At 33.5% G+C, this 20,263-nt stretch overlaps 2 protein-coding genes and 1 long non-coding RNA gene across 3 annotated transcripts; 2 read left to right on the forward strand and 1 right to left on the reverse strand.

Moving 5' to 3' along the window:
- Positions 1–2,080: 2,080 nt before the first annotated feature.
- On the forward strand, positions 2,081–4,323 carry LOC105343083 (uncharacterized). The gene is made up of 3 exons (XM_011450268.4): positions 2,081–2,645; positions 3,473–3,620; positions 3,922–4,323. Exons 1-3 carry the CDS (start codon positions 2,366–2,368, stop codon positions 4,142–4,144), a joined length of 651 nt encoding a protein of 216 aa, XP_011448570.3. The 5' UTR covers positions 2,081–2,365; the 3' UTR covers positions 4,145–4,323.
- On the reverse strand, positions 3,913–5,833 carry LOC136272243 (uncharacterized). The gene is made up of 3 exons (XR_010710206.1): positions 5,743–5,833; positions 4,488–4,770; positions 3,913–4,049 (listed from the first exon to the last, which is right to left on the reverse strand). It is a non-coding gene; the product is annotated as an uncharacterized lncRNA (long non-coding RNA).
- An 11,331-nt stretch (positions 5,834–17,164) lies between these two features.
- Positions 17,165–19,892, forward strand: LOC109619114 (tripartite motif-containing protein 2). The gene is made up of 2 exons (XM_034454446.2): positions 17,165–17,442; positions 18,052–19,892. The coding sequence occupies exon 2, from the start codon at positions 18,085–18,087 to the stop codon at positions 19,753–19,755; it is 1,671 nt and encodes a 556-aa protein (XP_034310337.2). The 5' UTR covers positions 17,165–17,442; positions 18,052–18,084; the 3' UTR covers positions 19,756–19,892.
- Positions 19,893–20,263: the final 371 nt, after the last annotated feature.

A 20,263-nucleotide genomic window follows, 5' to 3' on the forward strand; every position in this document is an offset into this window, starting at 1 on the left:
GTGTACATGTATAAACGACATCTGAATCTAGCAATTAATATCGGCATATTCTGACTTAACATTAAACTCTCCTTTGATTTAGCACAGGCATTTATATTCAATCTAGAATATCTAGAGAAAAAAAACCCAGCGGTTATTTTATTAATATTCTTGAAAAAGTGAACTCTTAACTAAGTGTTAATAAAGTATATCATCTATTGAGATATGTTTGCCGATAAGTAAAAAATTAAGTCATCGTCAACATGTTGCATACAGAAAGTCCGGAAGGGAAGTCCTTTACAGTTTATTTGAGGCAAAATGTATGATCTGTCAGGTAAAAAGCATTCGGTCTAATACATACATGTATAATGTTTAATAATTTAAACAATATTTTATTATGTGAAATATTACATGTAAATATTGGTAGCATAATATGATGTCATTTGTGAATCACTGCAAAATTGCATCCTCCAATAACTTGTTTCAGCGATGCGTTAATCGTTACCTTTTGACTAGAATTAAGTTTCTTGCACGTGTTGTTTATATATTAAGGAAACAAGTTTTCTCCTATGGGGGAAAATTTGATATAAGAATTTGAACAAAGCAAACCAGTTTGCGACCATTCGTGTTTGTTGGAATACACCAACTGGTCTCTGCAATTACTTTTTTCTCAAGTAGAAACTTTTTGATGTTGTTTTTAAGCGAGGTCAAAATTTGATGGGGCCAGTTTTCAACGTGTGGGGGTCGTAGATCTACAGGTCTGGAATGGTTTTCTACTGTAGTAAAAGGACCCTACTTGTCATAGAATACTGACCCTGGGTCAGTTTTCTCCGTAGAAATTTGACACCCGGGTCAGTATTCTACAGGGTCACTTTTCGTTGTTACACCGGGTATATCGAATCAGTATTAGTTAAAACTACGAAAATTATTTGATACTATAGGCGTTTTCTTTTATTCCTACAAATGCATTAAATCAGTTAAACAGTAGTCATATGCATACACACTAATTAGATATCAGTATGTAATGTAATCAGCGTACTACATATCATGCATGGATCGGGGGGGGGGGGGGGGGGGTCCGTCTGGTCCCCCTAAACAATTTAATTATTTAAGGTACTCCCAGCCTTTAAGAAATTTGTGTCAAACCTTTTTTTTAAAACAACTTTTAAACTTATTAAAAAGACCGAAATATTTATACCATTGCACGTTGGTTTTCCTATTCTGAGCTTCAGCTCACGACAAGATCCAAATATTCAACCGCCAAATATTAATACAATGAAGCATGATCTCAAGAGTTATTAAATTATGCACAAAAATTTATCATGTTAGGTCATATTTTTAATAAAAATTTAATGATAGTCATGAACTAAATAACTTCTTATTCACTTTTCTACAGAAAAAATATGAAAGAAATATTACATTTATTCTTCAGACGACCTTTAAAAAATTCACAATATCGAAAGGAAAATTATCAATGGACACGCCGACCTGGGTAATAACACTTAGCAACTTTATTATCGCCAAAACAGACAAAATAAACCGGCATATTTAGAATGTACATGTAGCGATAAACTCAGTGTTTTTGACAGTATTTTAAAAATGCCACGTTTTATTACAAACAAATTCTGCAGTATATTTTTTGGAAGTCTTAGTTCATGTTTTTAACATAAATTTCATACAGAACTAAGATTTTCTCACATGCGTCTGACGTTCAAATTTTTTTTTTCACAACAAAATTATCCCAGGAATATAATAACACTATTATAAAACAGTGTCGATAATTGTAAACACACATACATTTAAATAGGCGTATGAGAAGAAAAAAAGTGACTTTGTTATATACGTCTGTGCTCAAAGGCGCTATAAAAGTTCTGCGAATATAAATGAGCGAAAATACAGCGTGACGTCATTTTTCCACAATGCCCACTGCGCATGAGCATTGTCGGTAACTAAGAACTTATACGCACTTACGACTGTAACAGACGTACGACAACGTTATTATCTTACGACAGCTTTTGTGAATAGCACCATAAACGTAAACGTACGTTTGTCGTAAGTTTAAAGTGTATTCGTAGACGTACGACTTTTTGTGAATAGACCCCCTGGGCCGGGATTCATAAAGATTCTAAGATTTTTCTTAAAAAATGCACTTAAGTGTTAAATAAATTCTTAGTTAAGAAAAAAACTTAAGAACAAATTCATAAAAATACTAAACATAATTCTTAACTGAGTATAAACTTAAGAAATTCATGTACTTAAGTCAAAGCTCCATGACAACACTTACAAATTCCCGGAATTTTCCTTGCCTACAAACGCGCTCTTTTGTGAAAGAGGTAAAAAAGTTAAGACTGTGACGTGAATTAGCAGACGGGAAAAAGTCAAAACAATGGATTCGCAGACGAAAAGAAAACCCAATTGGAACGCCGATGAAACGCTAGCACTAACAAACCTAGTCGATGAAAATAAGCAGATATTGAGGGGGAAATTAGGACCATCGCTGACTTCAGAAATGAAAAGCCGGATGTGGCGAAACATTGCAGTTTCATTGACTGCCATGGGTGTTGGGCCCGGTAGAACCGCTGCAGAGGTTGAGAAGAAATGGCACAACATTTTCTCTAAATCTAAATCAGAGATATCTGATCACAGAAGAGCTACGACTGGAACAGGTTTGTTATTACGCACAAAATTGAGCTTGTTTTCAAAATTTAAGTTCGCATTTATTTCGTTTCAGTAATCATGGTAATGACAATTGAAGGATACAATGTAGGCCTATACTTATATATAATTTGATTCACTGTATAATAAAAAAGACTAATCAATTTAATATTTCCTGTACAATACAAAATTTGCCGCGAAAGGATTTGTATAAACTCCGATAGAATTCATTTGCTATAACCGAGGAAATGTGGATCGCCAAATTTGAACAATTCACATTTTCGGTGTGTTATTCATTATCATGTTCAGCTAAACCACAAATGAGAAGTTGTATGAGGCCTTGTGTTAAACAATGTTGTTTTTTAATGCAAAAGCAATGGAAATTAAATTGTAAACAATTAACACTGAAAAAAATACATGCACCGACCTAAGGGGGGGGGGGGTCATTGGCGTTTTGACCCCCAACCCCGGGAAATTTATTTAAAATCAAGTTGTAACTATGCCTTGGATCCCCTCACAATGTCAAACCTTGGAAAACCCTCCTTCCATGGAAAAATATGGACATTAGGAATTTAATAAAATTAATATGAATTTTCTGCCGCGGGGGGGGGGCTTCCACAGACCCTATTTAGATCTGCGCATGCACACATGAAAATATAATACTTGGATTTCAATTATGATTATAAATACCACATGTATAAATGTAATAAAGAAATTATGATCACAATTAGATGGAATCGCAATATATTTTGAATTTTTGTATAATCTTTTACTGTTATTTTGCATATCAAATTATGTTGCTGTGTACTATTCTCAATTGATTAATTGATGATTGAAGGTGGTGGTCCTCCCCAAAAGACACTCAGCACAATCGCCATGGCTGTTTCAAATGTGGTGGGGGAAAACAACACTTGCCTGTCTGGTATTCCCGGAGGTTTGGACACCTCTATCATTCAGTTGGGCGGACTTATTGGAGAAGAGCCAGTGTAAGAATATATACACTAGTATGCGTGTGTGACTAAACAATCTCATTTAAAATTACTGGTATCAAGAATTCATAGAAAAAGGTATATATAAAGAAAAATAAGTAACTTGAGCTGTATGAACAAAACTGATGAAATTTATTGAGATAGGCATATTTAATGACTTTTCATTGATATCAATCATTCCAAGTATGAAATAAAATATTTATAAAAAAATGTTTTTGCAAAGATCATAAAATCATAAAACTCCAAATATGGTAACATCTACAGACAAACAAAATTTTAATCTTCACATTTTTTGCAGTGGGATCAATATTATTGAGGGACCACCAGATACAGTTCCCCACATTCTGGACCCAGAATCACCTCCGCCGCCATCTCCATCTTCATGGATGCTGCCATTAAGCAGAGGTCGCACCAACTGCTCTAATCCTAAAAGGAAAATTGAGGAACTGACTTTGAAGAAGCTAGAATTAGAAGTTCAGTATCTAGAGTTGAAAATCAAAAAGCTGAAGAAAGAGGAATGAAAAAAAACTATGTCCATTCAATCCATTAGTAAAACAGAAATTAATTTATATAAATAATGAAGTAAAATGTCAATAGAAATGTAAAGTTAAACTTAAAAGAAATAGTATTTATGACAAATTTTAGAGATTCAGTAGTTAAATCAATGAATTTAGTAAGAAAGACTTGAAATATGTGCACCTATGATGATAATCTACATGTACAATTAGTGATTTTTATGTGATATTTTATGAAATTTATTTTATTAATAATACAAATGTTGTTGTTGTTGTTGCTGTTAATGTTATTTAAAAAAAAACCTGAATATTTTAAAACATGTATGTTTGTTTTCACTCAAATGCCTACCAGTCAAAAGTGAGTTTCAGCGAACAGCTGTCTGTAACGAATTCCATCATTCTGTTGACCATTCTGTACATTCAGCCCATCATTCTGCTGATTGTCATCCAGGTCACCATCCAGGGGGCATGGTATCTGTCTGTCTTTGCAGATATTGTGTAAGATGCAACAAGCAACAATTACTTGGCAAGTCTTGTCTGGGGATAATCTAACCTCTCCATGCAGAACGTGGAATCTTCTCTTAAGCTGTCCTATGCCTCTCTCCACAATACTTCTTGTCTTTTTATGAGCCCTATAAAATACCCTTAATAAATCAATTCTTTCACATGTCTTTGAAATTTAAAATAAAAAATTATGCATATTTTTTAATCATAAAAATTATCAAATTCCATAGATAAGAACACTAATTAACAGATCCCTATTAAGCAGCTCAATGATACTACTTGGCAGATAAATGCCTAAGAATTACTGTAAGCTTCTTTCTGCTTACTTCTATACACATGTCCAGTAAAAGCTATAGCATCAGCAGCAAGGTGCATTTTAAATTCAGAACATGTTGATGCACTTTATTTCTGATAAATCTCAGCATATAAAAGATTTGGAATTATATAATTAATATGAACCCTTGACAGATGAAGTGAATGGTCTCACACAGATTAAATGATTCTTTTATGAAATTGTCAAATTTAAAATAATACTTCTGTAAAATATTCCCCAGCAAAGATTATAATTACCATGTACATATGTTGCTTTTCAATTTATAATTATGATATAAGTATATGACTACTTATATAGGCATATAATTACATGTATATGTGTGGATATTTTTAGATATTGAAATGATATACTAGGGAAAATAATTCTTAATGGTTCAAAAATCAAATTAACCAAATGATATTACTCCCCCCCCCCCCCCCCCCCCATTAAAAAAAATATAAATGGGAAATTTCCTAAATTGATAGAGAGAGATAGTTTAAACAGTAATGTAGAACTAGCAGCAAAATGCCATATCATCCCGTTATATTCTGTACAGTGACAGTTTTGAATGAAATAAAATTTTGGTGGAATGAAATTCATTGATCCGCCCCATGTTATGTATATATTTAGCACTGCTGTCTCCAGAGGGCGCTTATCAGGAAGGTCATGGCCATTTTTTCGCTGCTTTTTTCGTGTTGGTTGTATCATGTATGGACAGGGTGGATGTATATATTAGACATTACTTAGCTTTTACCTGACAGAGAATTATGTGAAATGGGAAACGTACCTGTTATAGTTTGTTTGACAACCTTGGTTTGGTCGCAAAAATGGAGTTAGGAGCCATCTCTTTGAAGGATACCCGCTGTCTCCTAGCAAATCGGTCATACTAAAACACGCCTGCCGACGCCTGCCGGGGAAAACACGCCTGCCGAGAGAAAACCACACGCCTGCCGTTTACCTGATGGATTATTTTAATATTTTCTTTGATATTTTATTTAACTTAACTATATTAGGCATCATATTAACAAAAAGTTGACTTTATATTGATTATTTAGCACAAAATTAGCAAAAATGTACAATGTTGGTTAAGATAGATAACTCTTACGTAGAATTCATACGCCTGCCGAGGAAATCTAGACGCCTGCCGTTTATTTGATGGATTATTTTACTTTTTTCTTTGATATTTTATTTCTTTTAACTACATAGATGATAATAGAAATCAAAAGTTGATTTTATATTAATTAATTAACACAAAATAAGTAAAAATCGAGTAAGCTGATCGCTCTTACGAAGAAATCATACGCCTGCCAAGAAAATGTATACGCCTGCCGTTTATTTGATGGATTATTTTAATTTTTTCTTTGATATTTTTGTTTACTTAGCTTAATAATTGATAACAGAAATAAAAAAATTTACTTTAAATTCGTTAATTAACACAAAATTGGTAAAAATCGGTAAAATAGATAACTCTTACGCAGAATGCATACGCCTGCCGAGAAAATCTATACGCCTGCCGTTTATCTGATAATTTTTTTTTCTTGGATATTTTATGTTTCCTAACTAAATACAATAACTGATAATAGAAATAAAAGTTATTTTGTATTCGCTGTTTAATGAAAAATATTATTAAAAATGTTCAAAGTCGGTAAAGAAGACAAAGAGTTCTTACCCTGCTTACGCCTGCCGAGACACTGAGTTGTAAGCCTGCTGATTTAATCATTTATCCATGTCTTTTATTTTTATTTCTTGAAAAACTTCAGCTTTTTACATGGTTATCGTTATATTGTATTAGTGTTTTCATACCCTTATTCTTTTGTTGCAATTAATTAAAGATATATTACAAACATATGTACTGTTATAATATACATGTACATGACTTTTGTATGTCTCTGCTCGAATTTTAAGATTAAAGATAGTCTCTTGTTTTTCGAAGAACCCTTAAAATATGCATGTTTTTTTTACGTATAATCAAAATAGTTTATGTTATATATTCATACGATCTAAAAGTGGTGTCTGAAATAAGAAGGAAAGTATACTGATGTGAATATATATAATTAATGCACTGTTATACTAAGTTCAGAAATACGTATGTAGTCAAACTGTAAATACTGTGTTGGGTGAACATGTAAATACAAAATTCAAGACATGTAATGGAAATTAATATTTACACAAACTCAATCAATTCAAAAGATGCAATTCGACAATTTCATTTCTTTAGACAAGTGGACTGGCATAAACTTCATCCGTGTATGAGGGCTATATATTAATGTATTTCTTAACCAAACAGGCTAGCGTACTTAAATTGTGTAAGCATTCCAGATTTTATAAATATTTATGCTCCTAAACTATTCATTCTAGTAAATGTATATGGGGAAAGGTTAGACTTTTTAAGCAAAGTACATTTACATTTTCGTACACAATTAGTTCTGTACAATATTAATGTTTGTAACTGTTTACATCTTGAAAACTTTTTCATCTCAAGACTATCACTGCCTAGTTCACCAAACTATATCTAAATCTCTAGATTCTGATTCTGTTTCGCTGCGTTTTTAAAATCAAATATGTACAGGACATTCATAAGCCTGTAGCAAAATTTTACATTGCATGATATCAGTGTAGCGGATAATTATCCATTCAAGGGAAAGACGGGTATGGGGGTATCAGTTTGAATATTTAAAAAAAAAAAAAAACAGGCTTTTTTTAACAAGAAAATCTAACATAGACTCAATCATACCCCACTATAGACTTTTGAAACCCAATACACGCTTAACCTTCCAGTGATGACTTATTCTGTACGTATAAGAAAAAAAACCAGACTTATAGAGCATGCAATTACCAAATCAAAGCAGAACTCTGTAGGTTGATTCAATATTCAACACAATCAATATACTGGTATAATTATTCATGTTCAGTATATGCTTTATTTTGAGGCTATCATTCAGTATTAAGTTCGTTTAATTTTCCCAAGCTGATGAAAATGTGACCGGGTTAAAATTTTACGATTTATGGTCTCAGTTTTTAATGGAGAAAAAAAAAGAGCCTGGTTTAACGTTGTAAAGTGATTCAAATCATGTCAATATTCTTGGTTATAAGCCTGGACTGTCTCGTAAATATTAATGAATGATAATTTCCCCCTACAAAATAAGTTTTGTTTTTCTGTACATTTTATAAGTTTTTCGAAGATATATAGTAACACACATATTTCAATGTTTTCGGTTATGAATGGACTATACACGTTTTATGAAGAGACGTAAGTCTGACCAATTAAAAACTGATGGCATATATATTAATCAGAAATATTTTTTTTTATTCAGTGCTTGTACATGATATATACATATATAAGGATAAAATGGTATTATTCTTCAATTTCATATAGATACATAAAAAATACAAATATAAGAGTCAGAAACCATGATATGGCGACCTTACTCTATCAATTGGAATATAAATAAAGTGGACTGCAAGGTTTTGATAATACTTTTGGGTTAATAATTAGGTGTAAGTTCAAAGGCTATACATAGTATCTTAAGACATACTTAGGTAGATCACCTAAAACACATGTGAGAGAGAGAGAGAGAGAGAGGAGAGAGAGAGAGAGAGAGAGAGAGAGAGAGAGAGAGAGAGAGAGGCTTGTGTACAAGGTGTGTGCTTCACGGTCGACTTCCAATATACAGGTAGGTAAGGTCTATTGTTTCTTAAGAGACAAAAACCCGTTCAATTCACACAGAATACACAAGAAACTAACACGTATGTATACACGTGTATCAGTAGAGCAACGATCATTAGTTATCTTTGGACATGTAGCCCCAACCCCGATTCGCCCAAAATATTATAGCAAAGAACATAATGAGTAAATTATTTTGTTATTCGTACATGCATAATTTGTAATAAAATGAGATAAAAATACATTAAACTGTGAGTGTAACCGTTTGAGGGATAGTGAAGTGAATGATATTGTAAGCCGTATGGTATGATTATTTTGACTCAGAAAATTTTTACTCATGAAATAAATTAAAACCGAAAAAAAAACACCACGTTCTGATGTCGAACATTTGGAATGTGAATGTCTTACGCTTACCGACTCGCTGCAGTTTTCTCCATATTTTTATTGATAATTTTTTTTATTGAAAAATACAAGTACTAGAACAGTTAAACGCAGGTGCAACTACACTTACTATTATTTTTTTCTCTTGATATTTGAACTGTTTCCGTTAATGAAGAGAGAAAGAAAGAGAGGGCAGTGGATGGAAAAGACGGAGAGATGAGAGAGAGAGAGAGAGAGAGGAAGTGAAAGAAGGAGAGGAGACAAAGATAGAGGGAGAGAGATAGAGATGCAAGAAAACAGCTTATTTTCTTCCTTTAACACGCAAATAACTATATACACGTATGTACGTTTCTAAAGCCCTCTCCTTTCTCATAAATAAGGGTTTCCATATATAGCAGTGGCGTCGGAAGCATATTGAAAGTGGGGGGGGGGGGCTAAACTAATTCTCTGAAATCTTGACAAGGAAGGAAAAACCTAATTCCCTAAATCATGAAAATCCTAATGTGTGTGTGTGTGTGGGGGGGGGGGGGGGGGGGGCTGTTGTTAAAAAAAAATTCTTACCTACCAAAATTTTTTCACCACAAATCTTGAAATTCCAAATCCGTGTGTGTGTGTGTGGGGGGGGGGGGGCTGGCTATTATACCTGTGACTCCAACATTTCAATATTTCCATCTTTCATCTTTCCATTGTAAATTTCGCAAAAATTATCTTTCTTGCGAGAAAAAGTGGGGGGGGGGGGGGGAGGGGGGCTGAACCCTCTAATGATGCTATGTGCCCATTGGTTAGGTCTAACTTAGCAAAAAAAAAAGGGGGGGTTCAACCCCCCCCCCCCGGTTCCGACGCCTATGTATAGGAAACCACTGGTATCACGATTTCTGTTGGTTTACATTTTTAAAACACGATTTTTATCCAGTATTTAGAAAAACAGGATTGGTCTGTAGACCATCCTTGATCGTGGAACAGTATCATAGATCGATCGATCGGTCCTTGTGATCAGTAAGCTGTCGTAGATTGGGATATGTCAATATCAATGTTCTTGCTAACAATAACAATGTTAGTATAACTTATTAACGTCCATCAAATATTTATATCAGTCACCATTCATAATTTTTGGGGGGTAGATCTAAGAATTTTTCTTTGGCTTTGTAAATGATTTTCACTCATTCTTTTCATGAGTGGATCTACTCGGGGGGAGGTGGGTAGAGTTACCCCCCCCCCCCCCCCCCCCCCCGGTAAAACACAAATTTCTTACGGAAGTGGGGGTGACGGAGTCCCCACCTCCCTTGGAAAATATTTTTTTACATACTAGTAAAATCACCAATTATTTGCCTCGACACCACCCCCCCCCCCCGGACAAACCTAAATGCTAATCCCCCTCCCCCGGAAAAAAATATACTTGATGCACACGTTTCGTGTTGCGTTTTAATATCATTGAAATCTAATTGTTATGTCTTTATTCATTTACTTGGTAAAGTTTAATGAAATATTGTTTGAAAATACAAGATTATCAATTTTTGCGTTAAGCGAAAAGTTATGATATTGATTAATAGTATCCCTCTTTACTTCACAGACAGTTTTATTTCATTCTTATTCTATGATCATGTACACAGCTGACTGAAGAAAAAAAAATAATGAAAAAATCATTTAATGCAATAATATAGGTATTCGACAAGCGTAAAAGCGTACACATGTATATTCCTTGGGCGTTTTGTATCTATAGACGTGTTGATAAATCTTACCCTGTATTTCTATCATAAAAAGCTTCTGTGACAGGCGCAATCAAAATATTAAATTCTGATAGAAAACAAAACTTTGTCAAACTTAAAAGGGATGACATACATACATGTATTATATCATACTCGTATCACCCGACTTCATATAATATGATGAATCAATAGCAGCAATAAGTACAGTTTTGAACATAATTATAAGGCAAAATGTTAAGTCTATATATAGCAATCTTAAGTAATTCATAAATTAATTTATACAAATAAAAATGACATAAATAAAATGGCAAGCGTGCATATTAAATCGACAGTCGTAAGATTTCTACATAAGAGTTTTCCCTTTATTTTTAAGCCCTTCGCAATTTTTTTCCTTTTTATCTATGCTTGCTATTTAGTACAGTAAAATAAAATACTAACGCAAGAAAAAAATTAAATCATCTTCAGGTAAACGGCAGGCGTATGGATTCCGCCTATATTTACCCATGTTTTTTTCTCATGTTGTGTTAATTTAAAAATGTGGTTAATTTTTATTTAATCTGATCATTTATCAAGTTACAAAACATTAAATATAAATAAAAAAGTTTAAAATCATCCACCAGCAGGTAAAGCGGCAGGCGTGTACTCTTCTCGGCGGGCGAATGCATTCTGCGTAAGAGTTATCTATTTTACCGATTTTTACCAATTTTGTGTTAATTAACGAATATAAAGTCAACTTTTTATTTCTGTTATCAATTATTAAGCTAAGTAAACTAAAATATCAAAGAAAAAAGTAAAATAATCCATCAAATAAACGGCAGGCGTATACATTTTCTTGGCAGGCGTATGATTTCTTCGTAAGAGCGATCAGCTTACTCGATTTTTACTTATTTCGTGTTAATTAATTAATATAAAATCAACTTTTGATTTCTATTATCATCTATTTAGTTAAAAGAAATAAAATATCAAAGAAAAAAGTAAAATAATCCATCAAATAAACGGCAGGCGTCTAGATTTCCTCGGCAGGCGAATGATTTCTTCGTAAGAGCGATCAGCTTACTCGATTTTTACTTATTTTGTGTTAATTAATTAATATAAAATCAACTTTTGATTTCTATTATCATCTATTTAGTTAAAAGAAATAAAATATCAAAGAAAAAAGTAAAATAATCCATCAAATAAACGGCAGGCGTCTAGATTTCCTCGGCAGGCGTATGAATTCTACGTAAGAGTTATCTATCTTTACCACTATTGAACATTTTTGCTAATTTTGTGCTAAATAATCAATATAAAGTCAACTTTTTGTTATTATGATACTTAATTTAGTTAAGTTAAATAAAATATCAAAGAAAATATTAAAATAATCCATCAGGTAAACGGCAGGCGTGCGGTTTTCTCTCGGCAGGCGTGTTTTCCCCGGCAGGCGTCGGCAGGCGTGTTTTAGTATGACCCTAGCAAATGCGTATGCACAGGGATTTTGTTTTGGTCAAACAATGACTTGAGTCCACTCTCATTCAAGATCCTAGCGTCATGTGTTGAGCCTGGCCATTTCGCTACGACATCAATTATCTTGTGGAATGGATCAAAGACGACCTGTGTGTTGATGCTGTGGTAATGATGTCTGTTGACATATTCGTTTTCGTATTGAGAAGGAGCGATAATTTGTACATGTGTGCCATCGATGGCCCCAACAATTCCAGGAAACCCAGCGATTTTGAAAAACTCTTCTTGGTTTTTGCGAATTTCCTGAAGATTTAGTGGAAATTTAATAAACTGAGCACAAATTCGTGGAGAAGAGAGACATCTTAGAGTTGCAGTAATTGACCTAGAAACAGTAGGCTGCGAGACACCCATGTCGTCTCCATTGCACAACTGCATTTTACCGGTAGCTAAAAATCTAAGTGTTAATAAAATTTTCTGCAGTGGAGAAAGTGCACAGTTTCTGCGTGAACCACTCATAAGTTCGTTACCAATCAACCCCTCTAGAAAACGGATACCGGCTGAATCAAATCTGTACCTCTCAACAAGTTCAGCATCACTGTACTCTACCAAACAGTCTTTTCTTTTGCGAAAACATCTTCTGTGTGCTCCGATGGCAGCCATTTTGATTTTGAACTTAAGTTTTTCTTAGAACTTTAAGACACCTCAAGAGGACTCTTAGATTTAAGTATTGCTTAAGATTTTTCTTAGGCATAAGTTGTTTTATGAATAAAACTTAAGTTTAAAACAAATTCTTAGCGTGACTTAAGTATTTTTTATGAGTTTAAGTATTTTCTTACACTTAAGGTCAAGATCTAGTAAATGATTCCAGACTGTCTTTTTGGTGCTAAAACCATTGTGACGTCATAATTGATTTGATGAATCTTTTCCCGTATTTTAAGGCTTATAAGGAATAATGTAGAAAATAAAACAATATTTTGACATTCTATATTTAATCACGTGAAAAGTAATCCCGGTACCTATATTCAATTTGAAATCATTTTAAAGAGGAGGTCAAGATCTTGTTTAATGCTGTTTTACGATAGACTGTAGGCATTCTAGATATGTTTCATTATTCAAAAATGGACAAAACTCCGAGATTTGTTACTTTTATCCTTCATATTTCATAAAGAATGGTTGTTTAAAACATGATTTTTCATTGTGTTTACCAAAAATTTAAGCCCCGGGACACCCTATGAAATAAAGATATTGTTATGAAGCATCATTAAAAGAATTTATATCTTGAATTTCATAAACCTGTAGGCACCTTTCATTTACTAGATCTTGACCTTAAGTGCTGTTAAAGTATCTTTATGAATCCCAGCCCTGAAATACTAATGACCTGAAAGACCTGAAATTTTATATAAATGATACTTTTCTAAGATTTTTATCAAATAAAATTACTTGTGGGGGTTTAAATCATATTTCCAGGATTAATTTTGTTTAAAAAATATCATAATGACCAGTTATTCACGCAGAAATATGAAAGACCTTAAAATTTGAATTGACCTGAAAATTTCAAATGACCTGAAATATTATATAATTGATACATTTTTTATGTTTTGTGTCAATATTAATGTCTTTTTGTAAGTTTTTATCCTATTTCCAGGTATATAAGTGTTAAAATATATCATACCGATCAATTATTTATGCAGGAGTACGAAAGACCTGAAAATTTGAGCTGACCTGAAATTATATATAATTGATACATTTCTATGATCTGTGTCAATATTAATGTCTATTTGTGAGTTTTTATTATATTTCCAGGTATATAAGTGTTACAATATATTATTTACACAGGAATATGAAAAACCTGAATATTTGAATTGACCTGAAAATTTGGGCTGACCTGAAATTTTGTGATGGTGTAGTTGTGTAGGTCATCCATTCTCCTCCCCCCACTTTTTATCGCAGCAAATAATTTTATTTTAAATTCACATATAAAAAAATGAATAATCATGGAGTTGCCCCCCCCCCCCCCACACACACACACTTTTATGGGAATGTGTACAAAATTCTTATGAAAATAAGGAAATATTAAGGAGTGAAATTGAAGTTATATTGAAGTTATAGATATACTAGTAGTATATACGTCTGTATGGATCATGAAAACAATGGGGAGTCTATTAAATTGTTTTGGGGTAACAAAAGGAAAACAATGGGGGGGGGGGGGGGGGTTGACCTACATTTGGGGACAGGTGCCCGACATGAGACCTGAACGTAGCAACAAATCAAGACTAATGATTATTTTTAGACTAACGATTACCCGACCAAGAAACAGGAACTCCCAAACACAATGGGTGTTGTATGGAGGAATGCGTCAGTGACCTTTAAAAAGAGTTAGAAGGAAGGAGACTTGGTTGAACACGTGTTTAATAAAAGGGTAGAGTAAGAGATCGACCCTACTGTTAGACACTGGGTAGAATGAATACCTGAGTGTAGTAAAAATCGTTTAAAAATCGGTGAAGATAGCTAAACGTCGAGAGAAAAATACATTTTGGTGTTTCTTAAGTATATCAGTATAAATAACTGTTTTAAAAAAACAAACGTTCTGTTAAAATGAACACGATTGAGGGACTTTTTAAAATGGAAAATCAGTCAGTTTTACCTTATTACCGTATATATTTATAATGAGAAAAATGACACCCGTCCTTTTAAATAAAAATGTATACACACATGGTTAGTTAAAGTAAGGACACAATCATATAGACGAAATAGTTTAAAGACAATTTAATCGGGGCTTTTTTTAAGCAAACGCGTTTGTATGTTTGATGCGAAACTATTTATGACTTTTTTATATTTGATTTTGATGTTTTTCAGGCTTTAAAAACGAAGTTAAAAAACGTGTAATTTTCTATCAATTTATTCTGATAAAAAAAATACATTAAAATATACACATACATATGCAGTTTCTACATGAAATTCAAATGGCACAGAGAAAATAAAGTAGAACATGATAAATGACAAAGCTTGGAGAAAAAAGTGTTGTAAAATTACAAACAATTTTTTTTCAAAAGTATTTTTTCATCACTGTTTTTTTTTTTACCACTTTGAGAAATCGCTAGGGTTGCAAATGCATTGTAGCATTCCCAATTGATTTTAATGATCATCGCGTTCTGAACAACATTTTAAGTTTTTCAATTCCGGAGTGCAGTTTTCGATGTCTACCAGTAAGCCTTTAAAAGCGAATTTTTGTGAGAGCCCTACCGAAATTTTAAGAATCCATGCATAAAAACGAGACCCATATTCCTCTCAGGACGGGTATGAAACAAAAAGAAAGAATATTGTCTTCCATACATCCATCAACATCTAAAGGAAAAGGACGCATTGTGGCAACGCACTTTAAAAAAATTACGCACTTTGAAAAAAAAATTCAAAGTGCTTCAAAGTGCGTTAAATTTTGGACCAAGACAAAAAAATTCAAAGTGCATTATGAAGGTACATCAACATTTTTTAGTATCGACACTCTTAACGCACTTTGAAAAAATATTTTTATATCACAAATTCTGGAACTGAATTTCTAATTTTTTTATTTTATGATGATTTGTTAACACTCGTGAATCTCACTTATAACGTTTTTAGAACGATGATGGGGTGGGGGTTAACCAAATAAGATACAGGTCAAATACAAGTGCATCATTTAATTGATTACAGGATGTAGGTCACCCACCCCTCATTTTTCCTTCCAAAACATATGATATTCAGCAACTTTGGGTAAATATTTAAGTTTGGAAAAAGAAATATGCTCTGTATAAGTACCTGCAGTGTTATTGAAAAAAACGTGCTGGTCGAACAATAATTTCTCCATTGTTATGTTAAAGAATCTATGTGTTTCAAAAGTTACTGTAACCCTCTTTTCGTATTCTAATCAAATTAATCACTTCAATAAAAGGATATTAACATTAACGAACATTAAATTATTATAAAATTAAAAACAAGCATTAGGATGTGGGTTAATTTCTCGCACTGGTCTTCTAAAAGATCATATTGTTTTTGAAAAACATAACTAAGGTATTCTTTTTTCACATCATATTTGTAATAAGCTAGTTGAAATTTATTGTACATTGATCTCCATTATTCATATATATAAATCATATTCGTTCGGGCATAGCCCAACATACTAGATAAAAGGTAAATTTGCTGCATACTAAAAAAAAAAAAGGAAAACGCAATTGCTGGGCGATGAAGTTTATGTCATATTGGATAATTCAAACCTCCCGAATTTTTTTTTTTTCTGCGATAATTATTGTCTTATGAGAAAAGAAAAAAATTCTCATCTAGAAACTGTTTATCAATTCAAGTTACCTGAGAATGCAATAAGTTTTTTTTTGTGAAATATATCACATTAAGCTAAACAAGGTTAAAACAATAATTTATTTTACGTGTATATAAAACTATCAAATATTTTCACTAAACCATGAACATTTTTTTTCAACGACGATATCGACGATATCAACGCACTTTGAAAAAAAAAATATTTTTTTTCAAAGTGCGTTGACTTAGTCCCAAAATTAACGCACTTTGAATTTTTTTTTTCAAAGTGCGTAATTTTTCAAAGTGCGTTGTAACAACGCATTCAGTAAAGAGGTACGAACGACAAATAAAAAAAAAAAAGGTTTTGCCAGAAATCAATTCAGCTCAAATCACTGCTATCGGCAATAGACTCCGTTTAAGAAACCACTCTCAAGAACGAAGCGCAAAGTTTGCATCTGGAATACAACGTTTACGTTGATGTGAGAGAAAACAACCATTGCGTGGATATACGACAATACTTTTTCCATTTGGTCAGAAATTGTTGTTTTATGTTTTCTTTGAAACTTTTCAATTAAAAAAACTCATTATATTTAAAATAATGATTGAAATTATTAAATAAAATCTTCAATTATGCCATTCAATTTCCATTTGTTTCCATTTGGGTAATTTTACGTTCTATTTGGGTCCATTTGGGTAAATCGACGCACCGCGGAAAAACACAAAGAATGTACTTTAAAAAACACCGGATGTTATACAGAATTTTATACAAATGGAGTCGCTTCTCATTAAAATAAGTATCGACTAGACAGTCTTGCATGTCGCTTATGTGTTATATTTTAGTGTGTATCGTTTACTTTAATGAAGTATAGCTCACATCTCAACAGATCGTAAAATGTGTTCTATTTCAAGTTTTACAAAAAAGGGGGTTGTCATGGACGCCTAGGTAATACATTCGAGGTGTTTTTTCCGAGCTTGCAGGAAAGGCCCGAGAAGTTGCGTTTGAAAGGTTTGTTCTCATAGTTTTTTGTATCATTAACTGAAGTTTATGTGGAAAGGACAGGTCTTTATAATTGTTATTAAATGTACGTTTAAAACAACTGAAATTATCCGTAATATCGCCAATATTCTTGACCTTATTGGTTTTGGTTGTAATTTAATAAAAGCGCGCAATTGATATAATTTACGTTTGCCCGGTGGGAGGGGTTGGGGGTTCCTAGGCATATTTATTGAAATTTTATTCTGTAAATTGAAGAAATTTTAATTTCCCAGAAGGAAAATGGTGTATAAAAGACACCAAACCTACATCAAGATCTGCGCATTTAATAAACATTTGATAAGATGATTAATCTTTGTTGGATCTTTTGAGATACTATTTATTAATATTCTTCCAAACAGGATATTTCTGGAAAACTTGCTTAAATATAAATGGATGTTAGATTTTGATCATTTTTTTAAATAGGAAGCAATAGATTTTGCATAATATTTTTTCGTATTAGAAACAGGCCAAGACCTATATGGGTGACTAATCTAAACCTAAATGTATTAATCGCTTCAACTAGTGAATTTTTTTGTGTTGACTCAATTCATTCAGGTGCTCATTTTTTTTAAATTGCAGAACTTTCTTAGAAACGCTACCAGGTGACTGATTATGGCCACACGAACTTGGGCCCAGGATGTGTTACGGTGTCGTCTCTGTGAGACCCCATGCCCCCCTATGTACTGTGACATTTGTCACATACATCTGTGTAAAGCCTGTGTGGGGGAACATCTCTCAGATTTATCAAAAGAACACAAAGTTGTGCCAATTGAAAAGCGTGGAGCTACTGCAAAATGTCCAAAACACCCTTCAAACATAAGTGTACTTTACTGTGAACAATGTGACATTCCTATCTGTGTGCAGTGTGCTTCTTCTAAAGAACACAAAGGTCATGAATTTGTTGACATTGCCAAATCACTAGAACTTCAAAAGAAAGTCTTAGAGAAAGATTTAAAAGAATTAGAAAAATCAATTTATCCTAAATATCAAGAAATGGCCGCTAGCTTCCCAGTTCAGAAAGCTGATCTGTCTCAAAACTCTAGAAAAATAACAACAGCTTTTGACAAACATGGAGAAGACTTGCACAGAGAAATACACATTACTATCCAGAAAATGAAATCAGATCTTGATGAAATGGACTCCAAACACCTGGCTGTCCTAAATAAACAAGAGGATGAAATCAAACGCACCATTTCTGAAATCACCAAGAGCATTGCTGAACTAAAGATACTACTTAACTCCAATGATGTCAGCATTGTCTCTGCCTATAAATCCAGGAATGATAAATTCAAAAGATTGCCTCCAAAACTCACAGTTTCCTTACCAAGTTTTACCCCTCAGAAGATCAACAAAGAACAGCTTTATCAACAGTTTGGTTCTCTGTCTGCGTTATCTATCGAAACAGAAGAACATGGCTACACCATGGAATCCCCCGGTGCTGAGTCCTCTCTTCCGAACAGACCGCTCATTGATGTACCACGGATAATTACGGAAATCAGCACTGAGTTTAAGGGATACCCTAATGGAAAAAACCCAATAACTAGTGTGACCTGTCTGAGTGATGAAGATATATGGACTGGTGGTAATGATCATATTATAAGACTCTATAATCTCTTGGGAAAACCAGTGATGTCAATCCAAACCAAGTCAGGGAACGGTCCACAGGACATAGCAGTGACAAGGAGTGGGGATCTAGTTTATACTGATTACTTTGATGGAACTGTGAACATAGTGAAGAATACACAGATACAGCCAGTGATCAGACTACAGGGTTGGAACCCTCGCGGTGTCTGTAGTACCTCCTCTGGTGACATCCTGGTTGTCATGAACACTGATGATAAACAATCAAAAGTTGTGCGTTACTCTGGCTCCACAGAGAAACTATGTATTCAATTCAATGACAATGGACGGCCTCTCTATTCATCTGGTTATTACATCAGTGAAAACAGGAACCTAGATATCTGTGTGTCAGACTTAAAAGCCCGTGCAGTAGTGGTGGTCAACCAGGCCGGAAAACTCCGGTTTACCTACACTGGTCCTCCCTCTACTACCAAGAAATCATTTGGTCCAGGCGGCATCACAACAGACAGCAAGGGTCGGATCCTGACAGCAGACTTTCACAACCACCGTATCCACATCCTGGATCAGGACGGACAGTTCCTCCGCTACATTGACAACTTTCGCTTACAGGGTCCATATGCTTTATGTGTGGACACCAGAGACAACCTCTTTGTGGGTGAGATAGCAACGGGAAACGTGAAAAAAATCCAATATTGCATGTAAACAAACTTTAAATAATATGAAATGCAATACATGTACATGTCTAATCAGTGACAAAGTGACTCTGTGTGTGAATGAGTGTATATACCTTATACATGTTATACCAACACTACTGACTGTCTGACTATTAACCAGTAATAAATGTTAATAAACTCTTTTTCAGTTATTTAAACAATAAAATGCTGTCTTTGTTTATATTTAACTAATACTGTATATTGATTATTGAGTATGAAAAATTCACTTAATTACTGTTAATGTACAAAAGTACGTTAGCTAAAAGAAACGCCCTCTTGTGAGACTTTTAGTCTGACATCATCATGAATATTCCGTGCAGTCCGTTATTTTTCTTGGGTTGCTGTAGGCTTCGACCAATCGATAAACAGGGCGTGTCGATTTCTGTCCTGTCAGTTTCTTGTCAATTTCAACTGCTGTAGATTTCAACCAATCTGTTTCTATAGAGCTATGAATTAACTAAGTTTCCGTAAGAACTAGAGCAAATAATACTTGGTAG

Source organism: Magallana gigas, chromosome 10, assembly GCF_963853765.1.
Source record: "Magallana gigas chromosome 10, xbMagGiga1.1, whole genome shotgun sequence".
Lineage (NCBI taxonomy): Eukaryota > Metazoa > Mollusca > Bivalvia > Ostreida > Ostreidae > Magallana > Magallana gigas.

Excerpts from the sequence above, each read along its gene's own strand:
- LOC105343083 (XM_011450268.4), top strand. The coding sequence starts at position 2,366 with ATGGATTCGCAGACGAAAAGAAAACCCAATTGGAACGCCGATGAAACG. Across the intron at positions 2,646-3,472 it reads AAGAGCTACGACTGGAACAG|GTGGTGGTCCTCCCCAAAAG; the intron begins GTTTGTTATTAC and ends TGATGATTGAAG. Across the intron at positions 3,621-3,921 it reads CTTATTGGAGAAGAGCCAGT|TGGGATCAATATTATTGAGG; the intron begins GTAAGAATATAT and ends CATTTTTTGCAG.
- LOC109619114 (XM_034454446.2), top strand. The coding sequence starts at position 18,085 with ATGGCCACACGAACTTGGGCCCAGGATGTGTTACGGTGTCGTCTCTGT.